The following is a 14,716-nucleotide window of genomic DNA, read 5'->3' as shown; positions in this document are numbered from 1 at the left end:
TTTAGATTAATAAAACTCAGATTGTTATTTTTACTACAAAACGGAACTAGGACTTTGCTGATAAATAAAACAAGCCTTTGACTAATTTATAAAATATTAAAAATATTCAATTTTTAAAATTCGTTAAAAAATTGAATAAAACCTTGGAAAATGAAAAATAAAATTTCCCTAGTTTGTTTCCCTTTACAAATTGTTTGTTTATCAAAATAAGAAAGTAAAGGTCAGAGAAAATGTCATTATGACCTTGAAGCTAATTATTTAAACACCCGTAAATTAGTTAAATATATTCATAAACCACAATAATAATATAAAACCCGGCAAATTTTTAAAAAACAATCAGCAAGTTGAATTTTAGTAATTCCCAAAATGTCATAAAATATTCATTGGGCAAAAACAATCTTATTTATTTTATTTTTAATGTAAACAAAAACAAACTTGGCAGATTAATAGTAAAAACGTTTGTGGAAAGATCTCCTAAGCTGGTTTCCCTTGTAAATAAGAGTATACCAAATTTCGGATGCTGTTGTAAGCCATGTTTTCCATTTATATCTTTGCTGTTTTTTTTTTTTAGCCGATCTCGACCACGCTTCAGTTGATGCAGGCCAAAAAAAAGAAATACAAATAAAAATAAAAATCAAGAAAAAAAAAAGCAAAAATGTCGCCAATGGAATGGATCAGATCGGTTCGGTGGCTCGGATCTGGGCGGTTTTTAGAGTGTGTGTACAGTTGCAGCATCATCCTCGGGTGGCAAATTGGAGGCCATTACACCGCACCGCCCCCCGGGTTTCCCCCTTTTAGGAAAATTCCCAGAGTAGAAAAGTGCCTTGGAAAAAAAAGAATCACGTTTGTACCGTTTTGTACTGATTTTTCCGCCGTGTTCTTGCCACTCGGCTTCTTCTTCTCCTCTGCTCTTTGCCGCCGCTCATTGTCATTATCTACTATTCCTCTTTCTTTCTCTTTTTTCAAGTGCAATTTTGAAATGCCACACACATACACTCAAGGCACATACACACACATACACTTTTCGTTGTTGGATAATTTTTTCTTTTTCAGCCAAAAAAGAAAAGAAGACGAGCAAAGAAAAACTTCAAGTTCGCCTCACCTTGTCTTGCACCTTGCGCTGGCTCGCTGGCTAGCTGGCTCGTTGTTGTTGCTGCCGCTGCTGCTGCTGCTGTTTAATTGCAACTTAAAGTGAATTAATCACCATTTATGCCGCCGCTTCTTCACTCCTTTTGTATCACGAAACTTTTTTGCATACTTTTTAACTGGCTTTCTTTCATTCAATTCACTTGCTGCTGCCTGCCGCTTCTTGTGCTTCTTCTTGTGCCTTTTTGTAATTAATTGAATATGCACACACACACACTGACGCACTCTCACTCCAGGCACTTACACAGGCACACACGAGCGTTGAGAGAGAGACGGTGAAGCGAGGGAAAACACGTCGTCAGGTAAACACGTCTGTGGACAGGTAAACGCGGCGCGCAACTGACGCCGCGTCTCTTTCGGCGGCTTTGGCACCACAAGCGATCGGAGCCTCTATGGTGGTCTCTTTTCCACTCAAAATGTCATAGCAGACATCTCGCTTGCTCGCGTGCACTTGTTGCAACACGGGAGCGAGAGATCGGGCCCGAAAAATACGTTACAAAGCACCGTTTGAATTTTTACCTGTGACGCGTACTAAGAAGAGAGTGGCTGAGAGTGAATATCTTTACAAAAGAGAGGGAGTAAAAGAGGGAGAGCGTTAAAGTAGAGAGCATATCAAATAGAGAGCGAGAGCGTGAGACAGGAAAACCCAAGACAACACTTACCTGTGTTTACCTGTGTTTATCTTTTTACAAATATCGATTTTCATTTACTTATGAAGCTCTTGTTTTCACTGATAATGTTATTGTCATGGTGAGGCATACTAAAAAAAATTATAAAATTTATGGTAACTAATGGTTACCAATCTTTTTCATGCATTTAACGTTGTTTTCGCTTTTAACGGATATTTCAAATTTTCCAAAAAATCCACCGTCAACTTCTGCTATTTTACGCTAGATGCCGCTGGTGAAGTTAACTTATGGGACGTATACGTAATGTCTTCCCACAAAAAGGGGGCGTGTTTATAGATTTTACTTGTAAAATAGCTAGAAATAAATGAAAGCACTATGGGCGCCATTTTTAAATATAAAAATTAAAGTTCATCAGAAAATATGGAAATCGAGTAAAAAATGTTCAAAATAACTTCAAAATTTGGGTAAATTATAATCTAAATAAAAATATATTTTCATTTGTAAACTTAAATTGTTAATCTGATATTTCGATTTTGACTTCATTTCGTTTTTTTAGAAAATTAATAATACATTCTATGTAATTTTGTATTCAGAGTATGTCGGGTAATATTAGTTTGGCTTTTAATCTTTTTAGGGTGCGGTGTGGACCACGTAGCTGTTGCGCCGCTTAACGATGCGCAGCTTGTTGACAGCCGGTGGAACAGCAGGGGGAACCGATGTGGCGGCAGCTACAATCTCGCTCATCAAAGGATTGGTCACAGGGGTTTTATTCCACGTTCTGGGCACCTTAGCCGGCGGCTGTTGTGGCTGTTCCTGTCCTGGCTGAGTCAGCCTGGATAACCTTAGCATCTCGTCGGGATTCAAAGTCTTGCGGCGCTGGGTTATACGCACAGGTGGCTCCCGAGTGACTGGCATTTGTCCCGAAGCACTTGACACCTGTGGAGCAGAGACGGGCACCGGCTGTCCCTGCACGGATTTTAGGTTTATGTGCAGCCGTATCTTGCTCATCAATTCTGCATACAGCATCCGCATCACCTTCTCATCTTTGTAGCGCGTGAAACGCAGACTGCTCTTGGTGATGATCAGCCCGTTTTGGAACTGATAGTGCACATTTCTTAGGAACTTTCGCAGGTCCTCATACGAGTGCAGGTCTTGGAATCGATGGAGATCCTCGCGGTGCTGGGTATAGCAGTGCTGGATGTAGTCGCCAAAGCCCCCGGGCAGATGCTGGGCACAAAAGTGACAGTAGAGGAAGCGACTGTAGTGATCCACCATGTGACGAAGCGTAATCAGCTCCTTCCCCGAGGTGAACATGCATAGAAAGCAGTGGTAGATAATCGGAGTGGTCACCTGGCGGAAGCAGAAGAGTTCGCCGGGCCTGCTGTGCTCGACCAGGCCATGCTGGGCAATGACATCCTTGGTAAGCATAACCACGCTGCACAGATCGCACTGGTAGTATTCCTTTTGGCCGCTGGCGCTGAGCTGTTGCAAGGCAGCCAGATCGTCGTTTTTTAGATTCTTCAGGTCGTAGGGCAAGTGACCCTCTTTGTTGATGTGCTCGGCCAGATCATGCGTGCTGTGATACTTGTAATCACAGTAGGCGCACTCCTCCGGCCGCCGGACATCGCAGGCCACAATGTTCTGGATGGAGTGGACCTTGACCAGGTGCTCGTCGCGCAGTGTTTTGGCCTCGCTCTTGAAGCGCTTGCATTCGGAGCAAAGGAGCTGTGGCTGGACGCGGAAGTAGAAAGGCTTATCGGGATGGACGAGGGCCCAGTGCTGTGTCCGCAAATCCTGCAGGTTGCTGTTCGTCTCGGAGCAGTGTGTGCAAGCGAATTTCACCATTTTCTAAGGGAAATATCAAGGTAAAAATAGAATCGAATCGACTCCAAGAACTTTTATGAACTTGCCTCTTCTTCCGGACTCTCGCTGGGCTCACTGTCTTCACTTTCACCGTCCGAAGTTAGCAGATCTACCACCTCGGGGTCAACAATTGGGGGCTGCTTTGGTGGCTCTTGATGCGGCGGCCCCTGGAGCTGCGGTTGTTGCGGCTGCGGCTGCTTCTGCTGCTGCATCTCTCCTTCAACCACATTCGAAGCTGCTGGTTCCTCCTCTTCAACCACATTCGAAGCTGCTGGTTGCTCCACTTCAGCCACCACCTCCTCCTCAATGGGCTGACCCAATTCCCAGCTCAAAGCATCTGGTATCTCATTGGTCACCCGCACAAACTGCATCACCGCCATCCCCAGCCCCTGCGGATGCTTCATCTCGATGTGCTGATTTACGATGCGCTCCTGTTGATTCCCAAATTCGCAATGCGCGCACTGCCACTGGTACCGTGACTTGTGCAGCTCCTCGCAATGCTGGCCTATACGCAGGCAGGTGCTCGCTCCCTTCAGGCACACGATGCAGTAGAAGCCGAGCGTATTCCTGGAGGAAGGATGCTGGAAGACTTGGATCGGCTGCACCCGCCGACCGGGATGGGTGTCGAGAATATGGTCTATGACCACGCAGGACTTCTTGTTGCCGAAACTGCAGTAGAGGCAGTGGTACTGGTACTCTCGATCGTGAAGGGCCTTCGCATGGGCCGCCATCTGGTCTAACGTGGGCAGGCTGACCTGGCACAGGTTACAGAAGAACTTCGTTTGCATCAAGCTGGTTCTCTTGGCTGGGGAAAGAGGAATCGTAGTCAAGGTCGTTGTCTATAAAAAAAATTTTTTCGTCTACCCTGAAACATGGCTATTCATCATCAACATTCATCATTCATATTTGATCATCATTCACCATTCACCTTTTATCATCATTACTTACGCGTCTTCAGCCACCTGGCGTTAGTATTCAGAACCGTGTCACTCTGGCGATGAACCACCACGTCCACCTCGTGCAGCGGATGCCGGTTCTGGATGTGCCGCACAATCGTCGAGCGCCTTTCGTTGTAGAGCACGCAGGCGCCGCACTGGTAAATGTACCGCTTGTGCAGCATCAGGTGCTGCAGGTACTTATCCACGCTGCTCTGGCCCAACAGACCCATCTTGCAGTGATAACAGAAGATCATCTCGATGTTGCTGTGATTCATGGTCATGTGCTGGCGCAGCTCCAGCTCCGTACCCAGCACGTGGATGCAGGGGACGAAGCCGCAACGGTAGCGATTATCCGGCGGCACATAGTTGAACTTTGGTGTCACCGCCTTGTGTTGTCCCGGTGGCCGGACTGCTGGCGGGTCTACTTGAGCTTCAAGCGAATCCCGTATAGTTTCAGCAGCCACAGCATTATCCTCCACCGACTCCACATCGACATCGGATTCTGGTACTGGTGTTGGGGCTGCATCGGTAAGGCACTCGTCCATTTGGTAGGCCTTGCGTTCGTTCCTCTTCTTGTGATCGTTCAGATGCCACAGGATGACAGCCCGCTCTTTGGTGCTGAAGTTGCACTCGCAGCAGCGCAACGGCTGTGAAAAGAAAGGAACTCGCGGCAGGAGACGCACCTCGGAGGAGCGGTAGGCCATCTTTGTGCCTTGTCTGCGTAGCAGCAACTCCTCCAGCAGCCGGCGCTTGAAGCTCTCCATTTCCTGCTTACCAAATGGCTGGACAACGGCTGTCAGGAAAACGCTTTTCGCATCAGTGGCGGCTCCTTCTCCTCCTGCATTGGCCCCTCCCGCTTCCGGATCCGTAGGCAACTGGATAAACTGCAGCTGACGTTTGATCTTCTCAAAGGCCTGGCTATGGTGTTTGCGTACATGGTAGACCATCAGCCGCTTATTGACCGCTGTGGCCAGACATATGCTACAGAAGAGCTTGTGGCGGGCATGGGACTGCTGCAGGTGGGTGCGCAGCGACGGCGGCAGGAAGGTCTGGTCGCAGTACTTGCAGTTGATCTGCTTACTGTCCTGGTTGAGGGTGCTGCGTATATGATAGAGCACATGGTTGAGGAACTGCTCCTCCGTTAGCCGCACAAAGCAGCCCTTCTGGGGGCAAGCGTACAGTTTGTCCTCTGAAAGATGAGTTTCTTGATTAGGTCTAAGGTTGAGTAGGTCTGACCGACTGGAAAGAGGTAAAGGCGTGGATCTTGGACACATTTATAGAAGCAACAAGGGGATGAGTCATCAGTATTACTACACGGGCCGACACAATTTGAAAAATCGAAGAACCAAGAAGGGGAATATACTTGGCCGATAGTTTTTATACGCCGAATTCGAATTCGGTCTTAAAGAATTTGTTATTTGTCAGGCTTTGAAGAGCTGTAACTTCAATACGTTTTATTTTTTTTTAATCTATCGTTATGCTATCGTAATAGCTTGTAATGCCTTTCTATACATTGATCTCTGGTAGAGATGGAACATGGCTTTCCTGGTTAAGTTGGAATTTTGTTCTGTGTTTAGGAGTTTAACACCAAAAACCTCGAAAAAAAGGTTTGACCTCTTAAAGTTTATACAGATTTATAATCCCTAGTCTGGGATTTATAAAATTTTCTGCTCATCACTTCCTTACGGAAACGGAATCCAGACTTCATAGTTGAGTTTTGGTTTGAATGTTCGAAAGGGAACGAATGAGCTTGATCTTTCCCAAGCAAGGACGTTGCAGGCATAATCTTGATTAAACAAGTATCAACACTGTTCTGTGTCCAAAAATAACTAGAGATGATAGATCACCTTAATCCCGGAGACATTCTGTCCGGCCAGATCCTCTTAACGTATTATTACTTGAAATTTGAATAAATAAAACGTTTAGAGAGCTGAGTTCTGGGCTTACTCACCGCTATAACCGGTGGGTAGTAGCAGCTCGGTGACTGCAGTGGCCAGTGACACCTCCGGCAGTCCGGATGCTGCAGATCCTCCAGCCTCGGCTCCTACTATTCCTGCCATATTATTATTAGCTGCCGAGGCCAGGACATCCACTGGAGTCGATGGAGCCACAGTCGTTGAGTTTTGGCCAGCCAGCGAACGGTTAAGCACGTCACGACTATGCTGGCCGACGGACGGAGTTTCCACGCCGATGCGGCTCTCCCCCGAAACAGGAACGGATAACGTTACTAGAGGTGGTACTGATGCGGGTACAGTTACCGACGATGCCAGAGAGGGACTATTCACCACTGGCATGGGTACGAAGGCCCCATTAAACACCTGACTAATGGCCAGGCCCAGGCCACTGGCATAGGTGATCACCTTAGGCTGATCGTTGGTGGTATTGATGCCGTAGCTAGTGACCACAGGCTGCTCTTGTGCCGGCGCTGTAGGTTTGGCGCAAAGGAGCTCACCCAAACAGGCGGCATTCGGAGGACGTGGCTCCGCCTGCAGTAGACCCATGAGAATGTTATTCGGTTGATCTTCCACGGTGCCAGCTGCCGCTGCTGGCTGGCTCTCTTCTTCGGGTTGTGGCTCTGCCAGGCGGTCACCAGTAAAGCGGCGTACACGCAACGTAAAGACTGGAGTAGCAACGGGTGCGGGTTCGGGTTCCAGCTCCGCTTCCGGAGCAGGTGAATTTACTTCCATCAACTCCACATTGGGCTTCTGAGGAACAGTCGCCGCTGGAGTTGCAGGACTCGGCTCGAACTCGGCCGTCTCCCGGTCAATCCATTCATCTGTCATCGCATCGCTGCCAATGCCATCGAGTAGGTCGGCATCCAGCTCGGACAGAGTGTCCTGGAGAGTGCTTGGAGTTGGCTTCTCATTCTTCACATCCACATCAACATTTTCATTATCATTAACTTCCATATACATTTTCATCAACGGTTTTTCCTCAATTAAGATGCTTTGGTCCTTGTTCTGCAGGGCCTGCTCTTCGTCAGCCAGCTCCGCCAATTCCATATCCATATCCTGGTCCATCAGGCACTCGTTGACCACAAGCAGGTTGTCCTGCTCCGCCGGTGGCATAGGCAAACCCTCTATAGACGTTAGTACTGCCTCTGTGTTGACCTGCGATACCAGCAACTGATCCACCTGCGGCTTGTACTCTTGTTCCTGATCTTTGGCCTCGTCTTCCTTTTCTCGCATCTCGCGGCGCAAGGACTTCTTGGCCATATTCTTGAAGCGTATCTTGACTTTTTTTTTGTTGGCTGCCTTTTTTTGGGCAGCCTTGGAAGTGCTAGGTCTTTCTTCGTCGTCGTCGCCGTTCATCTTGTTTTTACTATTTTTATTAGTTTTCTTGGAGTCTTTACTAGCAGCAGCCTTCGACTTTGCCTTGGTAGAGCTGGCGACGGTCCCTGTTAAGCCATTCTTCAGGTTACTCTCGACTATCTTCTGACCCTCGACCAAGGACTTGACCTTGGGCACGCCCTCAATGGTACAGAGCAGCAATCGCTCTAGCCCCAGTTCCAGCACCTCCTCCTCCTTCATGCCATGCTGCTTCACCAGATGTTGGTTCATGTGATCCCTGCTGACCTGAACAAACTCACAGATACGGCACACATACAGGCTTATGGGCAACAGGCCGCAGTTTTCATACTCCAAGATAGTGGCGCCGGGAGCACAGGTCTTTATATGATCCTGCAGGACATAAAAACGATGTTGCGACGACAGGCAGTGCGAGCACTGATACCGTCGCTCACCTGTGTGACTCAAAAGGTGCTCTGTTAGGTGCAAGGCGCGAGTACTGATCACCTTCACGCAAAACGGACACTTGTAGTAAAAGACATGGGTGGCGCCCCGGGCAATCGAGTAATCCGGTCGCTGATTGCGTCCGGCTCTAAGTTCGTTGAGTATGCCGGGCGGCATGCGGGCCCCATAGTGCTCGCCATGATTCTTGATGTAGTGCTGGAGTGGATTGTTTCGTATATTCACATTGCAGATAACGCAGGTGATGGTGACCGCTGAAGTGGCATGCCACTTGGGATTGACATTCCGCACATCCTCCATGGTCTTTTCCAAGCTGAGCGTTTGGCGCTTGGCGGCGGACCTACCCGTCTTTTTTTCTTGGCTTGGCTTCTCCTCCTCCTCATTCTTCTCCTCCCACTTCTTGGCCATTTTATCCAAACTTGGATGACGCTCAAGCTGGACCAGGCAGCCTCTCGTCTGAAAGCTGGCACGGTTTAAGCCCACGTTCACTGAACTGGGACCCCTTAAGCGCTTGCCCCGGCGGGCCACATTACGGATTGTAATGGGTGAGGTCATGCGACTGCTGCTGCTGCTGTTGGTCTCCAGCGACGGCGAACGAGGCGCCGAACGCTGGGTACACGCCCGACGGCCGGTGGCCTTGAGCACATCTGCGCCGTAGTACATCATGGCTATGTCATCATTTAGCATCTCCAGCTCATTGCGCTTGGGCCGGCACTTATTGCGAGGTCTAGCCGTTGTCGGCGGCACAGGCTGAGGTTGAGGCTCTGGTTGGTAGTCAGGCTGGTTCGAGACATCTGAAGCCACCGAAACGCTCCAGCGACGCTTGCGAGTGGAGGCTTTGCTCGATGTGGATGCTTCGCTAAGGGAAACATCGGCGGCAGCTGGAGCCTTAGCCTGGGTTGCTTCTTTAAGCTGGACTTTGGCTTTAGCTGGAGTCATGGTCGATCTTCTCCTTCTGTTGATCTTTCCCAAACCAAAGCTGCGTCGGCTCTGCTGCGTCTTGTTAAAAGAGGTCTCTGAAGCACAGCGTGTGCGTCGCTTGCCGGTTATTATATTTTGAGCAGAGACGCGACAGTTATCGCTGGTCTTCTCGTAAATGTGTGCCAGGTGGCGGGCCCGCTGTAACTGACGCTTGTGCTCTTGCAGATCCTCGTAAAGCAGACTGCCCCTAGTAAGGATTTCTGACTTGTCCACCAATGGTACGCTAGCCTTGGGCACCATTGAGTATCGGCGCATCCGGATCCGTCGCAACTCTTGCACCGGCGGAGCAGTCACTTCAGTGTCATCGTGCTTGTCCGTAAAAAAATCCATTACGGCGGTGGCATTGTCGTCAACATCCAACGTCTTGGCGGAGTTCTCGGAGTTTTGCAGCAGCATCTGGGAGTGCACATTGGGGATCTCCAGGTCCCTGACATTCTTGTTTTTAACATCTTTTTTATTACTATTGTTATTGCTATCCTTTTCGGCATCACAGGATTTACCAGGAGCCGGGCTTGCGGTGCTGCTGCCAGCATCAGCATTCCTTTCGCCATTGACTGATCTAGGGCTGGTGGTAACTGTTGGCGTTTTCTTTGGTATACGAAAATCAATCTTCTTGACCGAGGCGCCCTTTGAGTTGCGGTACAAGGTGTCCAGTTGGGGTTCAGCTGTACCCTTTGATGATGTCGCTACCGCTACCGCATCCTCTTTTTCCTTGTCCAGTTGGCTTTCTTTTTCAACGGCCTCCAAGAGGGGTTGCTTTTCCGCCTCCAGCAGGCGCAGCTCCTCGGCTAGTTTGGCCTTGGCTGCAGCATCTGCAGCACGAGCCTTGGCCTCCCTGTGCTCGCGATAGGTGCGCGGCACATGATTGGTTGGTTGTCCTGCCTCGGATGATGCGTATCCATTGCCATAGCGACCCATAGTTGGATTGTGGCTTCCGCCGCGGAATCCGCCCCTGAAACTGGCAGAGCCGTTGAAGCTACTCACCGGAATGTTGTTGGGATTCGCATTCGGATTGACGCCCCAGTTGGGATTGGTGTATTTTTTGGGATTTCCAGTTCCATTGTTCATGTTGTTGGTGGCCTGCCAGTGATTGGTTTCATCAATGTTGTTGGTGTAAGTGCCAGCGCCGCGACATGGATCTGCTGAGTATGGCGGCGCGTCACTCTGGTGCTGCTGTTGTGGTCCATGCGAAGATTGGTTTCTGCCAATGCGTGGATCACGAGGATGATTGAGATTCCCTAGCCGAGGATCCCGACTCTTACGCGGGTCTCTGGACTCTTGATTACCATTAAAAGATCGCCTGGGATCGCTGCCCGAATCTTGGCCATAAGACCGCGACGACATTGATGAATGATCTCCCTGACTGAGGCTGTTGCTACTGTTGCTACTGCTGACGCTGCTGGTTTTGTTAACGTTCACCACTGGAATGTTGGCGTAAGTGAACCACGAGGAAGAGTTCGGCTTCATACTAGGCGCCGGCGGTATTGGCGACAATATCCGTACCATTGGAGGCGGCGTCACATTCACAACGTCTCTCAAGCTGTCATCCTTGTGCTTGGGCAGGGCGGTGATTAGAGTGTGCTTTTTGCCACGCGGATCGTTCATGTTGGAGGCCAAAACCATAGCTGGCTGATCTTGTCCCGTAGCGGCAGCAGCAGAGTCAACTCGCAAGACGGCCAGCTTCTTGCGTGCCTCCTCCAAAGTCTTGCTGGAACTAGAAGTCGCAGCTGGAGGAGCGCTAGGCAACCGGCGGCTAAACAGTGGGTCTGCCGATAAAGCCGTCTCCTTGGGACTATCCGTTGTACGGCGGGTGAACGGCTCTAACGCATTGGATAACATTTCGTTCTCCTTTATGCCGGACCCCTGAATGGTGGCCAAGACGCCGCCCGGCGTCAAGCCATCATCTGGCGATTTCAAAATGCCTGGAGATGCATCCGGCGTTGGAGCTGGGTTGGTCTTGGTAGTATCACTTGGCTTGGAGTCTATTGTATTTTTAGTTGCTGGTGCTGTTTTGGTGGCTTCGCTTGGCTTCGCATCGGCCGTCTTGGAGGTAGGCGCCGCATCCGACGGCTTGGCCGCAGTCGCAGCAGAGCAAGACGGCAATTCGTCTGAATCCTCATCGCTGATGTCGATGACATCGCTGATCCGCTGGAAAAACGAATTATTATTAGTAAGTGAAGCCACATACGGCGCACTCTCCCACTTACCGGAATGAACGTTTTCTTTAACTTGTTCACAATCCTCACGATCTTGTTTAGCTTGATCATGGAGACATTGCTGTGTGGGAGCGAATATTATTAATGGGTCACAAACTTGGCCTGTGTGAGACTTACTCTCGTTCCAGCAGTCCGATGAGTGCCTGCAGGCGCTGAGACTGCTCCGTGGACAGAGTATTCTTATGGCTCTCCAGCACGCTGCGTATGAAGGGCACATCCTTGCGGACCTCCAAGAGCTTGGCTCCGGTGTCTTGGCTGGTCACGCTTATCACACGCAAATCTTCGCCGGTGAAGTCCATGAAGCCTGCGACAGCGTCGTCCTCTCTTCTTTATGGCGGCTGCTGGAAAGGGGAGACGTCACACACACGCACACGGGTTAGCGAAATGTCATAATAATGTTCTCATTAGCCGGAAACTTCTAAAACGGCGCACAGTAGCGCCTCACGAACAATTAGCGTTGCAAAAATCAAAAAAGTCATGTTCGCAAAAACGATTTTAACCATAGTTATTCGACAGAAAATTTCCCAAGGATTCAGAATCTGCAATAAAATCTATTTTATTTATTTTTTTTTGTAGAAGATATGAGCATTCAAAGTTGAACTTTTTTTCGTTTTTTGCATCATACCAATAAAAATGGGTAAAATGGTCGACTTTCAGGTAATATTACACAAAAACCATAAAACCAATGGTCATGGTTTTTACTTTAAATGATAGATACATTCATAAACTGTTAATTAACCCAAAAAAACGGCACTTTGGTTTGGGCTTGTACAGGTAAATCGCTACCTGCCAGGTGTCCATTTTTTTCACCTTTTTCTGCCTAAAGTAGTCTATAACTTCTGAAGCCGATAATGCCACCGACTACACTATGTCTACAAGTTACGTGGATCTTTCCTGGACCAGAATTAACTTTCATCGGCTGCGTCTGCGAAAATGCAACGACATAAACCAAAGCTACTCATGGTGAAATATACCAAAATACCGACACAATTTCATACATTCCAAGAAATATACTAACTGTAGCGCGTGGCGGTTACACTGTGAATTAAAAAAAAAATTTTTTTTCAGTTTTCAAAATATTTTTATTTGAGCAAATACATAAAAATAAACATAAAAAATTAAATAAAAAATGGTTTTTTAAAATTGTTTTCATTTCATTTTTCACTTTGATACCCTTTAAAAAGGCGTATTTGTGGGCGTGGTACATTATGCAGTACATATATACATTTTACAACAATTACCTGTCCAATGCCGTTTAAATTATTCGATTACCTTATTTGGTTCAAAAGATATGATTTTTGCAACGCTAAATGAGAAAAGGCGCTACTGTGCGGCGGTGGAAAAATTGACCTTTACGAATACAGAGAATACAGGACGCATTTCTATCATTTAGACTTCGATTTCGAGGTACCGGAAAGTATTAGGATTGAAATGTCCTTGATTCGGATTCAGTTGGCCAAAATACCTTCTCATTCTGGGGCTCAAAAATATAGATTTTTTTAATGGGACTTTGTCTTTACACGAAATTGGTGGTCGGGCCAAGAGAATACACATGAAATCTAGATAAAACGGCCAATTAACTGGTCAAAAGGTTTTCGCATAAACACTACTTCATGTATTTGCGAGTTCACGAAAGCGGACTTGATTGGCCCCTGTCCCTTCTAGCCCTTGACTCTGAATATGTTTATCGTCCTTCACTAATAAGAAAAGTATCACTATTACTAATAAAACTTTGGTTAAATTCAGTATTACCCTTTTCATGGCGTTTCATGGCTTTTCCTTAATTTGTTTGTTGTTGTTACCGAGGAAAATGTATAGCGATTGTGCTATCACAATTGCGACAGTGGGTTTTCGTTCTCAGTACTAGGCTTTAGCAACTATTAGACTGTCGGTATCAATCAATATTATGGGACATGGAATTTTTCCCCTGCAGTTCTACATGTCATCCAAAGTTTCATCTATGTACGTGCCGACTGCCGAGCCAAAGCTCTCAATCGACGATCGTGTAAAAAGCCCTACTATCCCTCTCTCTCATTTTCTCTCTTCAAAATATACAATAATTTTGCAAAGCCTAGATGGGCACGCAGTGGCTTTTTATGTTCCTGGTGCTTTTTCCGTTATGTTTCTAGTAAGGCGTCCGCAAGCAGTGATGTCCTTCCCGATTTTTTCCCGTCAAATTTATTGTTTTTTTTTTAGGTGTGATTGCGGGGAAAATTTTAAAACAGTGGGCAGCGGGAATTCCACCTTTTTTAGAAAATAAAAACAGGCTTAATTTAACAAAAGTTAGTTGTCAATTTTTATTTGACTGATAACTATTTTTTAGCTGTTTGTTTTGTGTAATCCAGCTTCTTTTTTGCTCCGAAATGACATCACTGCCCGCAAGCCGTCCAAGACAGGCGTCGCTTGCGTTTGGCGATCCGTGGAAGATATCAAAAACAACGTCAGAGAGTCGGGAGAAAAAACAAAAATCCCGCAATCTCGAGTTTATAACAACAAATCAATGCGTTTTGCGACGGTTATTCCAATTGTTCGCTAGCACACACTGTCTGGGCCAGGACTGAGATCGTTGATAAAAAGGGAAAAAAAACCAAAAACAAAAAAAAATGCAGTGCAACTTAGCATTAAAATAAAATGATGACAGCCAGGACATGGCAATGTTCATCAGTAATTTTGCATGGAAATTCATCGTTGATTCATCAATTGATGAATTACTGATAATTGGTACTGCAGGGCTTATCCTATTGGACAATCAATATGGGACACGGGGTTCTTTTCGCTGAATTCTGCACGAAACAATTGCAGACACTCGACCGACCGATCCCGTAAAAGCTCACACATACACATGTATAACGCGGACACTCGATCACATGCACACCGGCGCACACAGAAAAAAAGGCGAGCGTTTGGTTTTTGCTGCGCATTTCCTCGTACAGTCGGGACCAAAGGAAACTACACAACCATCTTAAGCTACTTATATTATACAACCTCGTTCATTTTCTTATTTCATTCTAAGGCGTCTATCTAGTTCGCGATTCGTACCGTACGTCACACGGCTGCGCCCCTTGGTCGGTTGGGGGGATGTGGAAGCGGTATCCCGCGCGAAGAAATGTTAAGTGAGCTTACCCAAGTTGTCGGCTGTCTTCTGGTGATTCGTGCCCTTGGTTGGCGTAGCGACGATGTTAACACTTCAAAAG

At 47.3% G+C, this 14,716-nt stretch overlaps 2 protein-coding genes across 6 annotated transcripts in view; both read right to left on the bottom strand.

The window, feature by feature from the left end:
* The window catches only part of ASPP (Ankyrin-repeat, SH3-domain, and Proline-rich-region containing Protein), a 42,182-nt gene extending 40,709 nt beyond the window's left edge, over positions 1–1,473 (bottom strand). The window contains exon 1 of the mRNA XM_017177978.3: positions 1,103–1,473. The gene's annotated coding sequence lies outside the window, so the exon portion shown is untranslated. The remainder of the gene's footprint in view (positions 1–1,102) is intronic.
* A 932-nt stretch (positions 1,474–2,405) lies between these two features.
* On the bottom strand, positions 2,406–14,716 carry LOC108082273 (uncharacterized). 5 transcript variants are annotated; one of them, XM_017177603.3, is made up of 7 exons: positions 14,646–14,716; positions 11,640–11,863; positions 11,514–11,583; positions 6,528–11,454; positions 4,587–5,765; positions 3,686–4,443; positions 2,406–3,623 (listed from the first exon to the last, which is right to left on the bottom strand). In XM_017177603.3, the coding sequence occupies exons 2-7, from the start codon at positions 11,819–11,821 to the stop codon at positions 2,406–2,408; spliced, it is 8,334 nt and encodes a 2,777-aa protein (XP_017033092.3). In that variant the 5' UTR covers positions 11,822–11,863; positions 14,646–14,716. The 5 variants fall into 5 exon arrangements, 4 of the variants coding, with proteins under 4 accessions (XP_017033092.3, XP_070140064.1, XP_070140063.1 ...); XM_070283963.1 differs by having other exon boundaries at positions 11,640–11,860; positions 14,646–14,708; XM_070283962.1 differs by lacking the exon at positions 14,646–14,716 and adding an exon at positions 13,606–14,085.

Source organism: Drosophila kikkawai, chromosome 2R (assembly GCF_030179895.1).
Source record: "Drosophila kikkawai strain 14028-0561.14 chromosome 2R, DkikHiC1v2, whole genome shotgun sequence".
NCBI lineage: Eukaryota > Metazoa > Arthropoda > Insecta > Diptera > Drosophilidae > Drosophila > Drosophila kikkawai.
The sequence above is the reverse complement of the archived record's forward strand: the minus strand, read 5'-3'. Positions and strand labels throughout refer to the sequence as shown.

Coding starts and splice junctions, on each gene's coding strand:
- LOC108082273 (XM_017177603.3), bottom strand. CDS start 11,821: ATGGACTTCACCGGCGAAGATTTGCGTGTGATAAGCGTGACCAGCCAA. Junction 11,584..11,639: donor ATCGGACTGCTGGAACGAGA/GTAAGTCTCACA, acceptor GCTCCCACACAG/CAATGTCTCCATGATCAAGC. Junction 11,455..11,513: donor TAAAGAAAACGTTCATTCCG/GTAAGTGGGAGA, acceptor TCGTTTTTCCAG/CGGATCAGCGATGTCATCGA.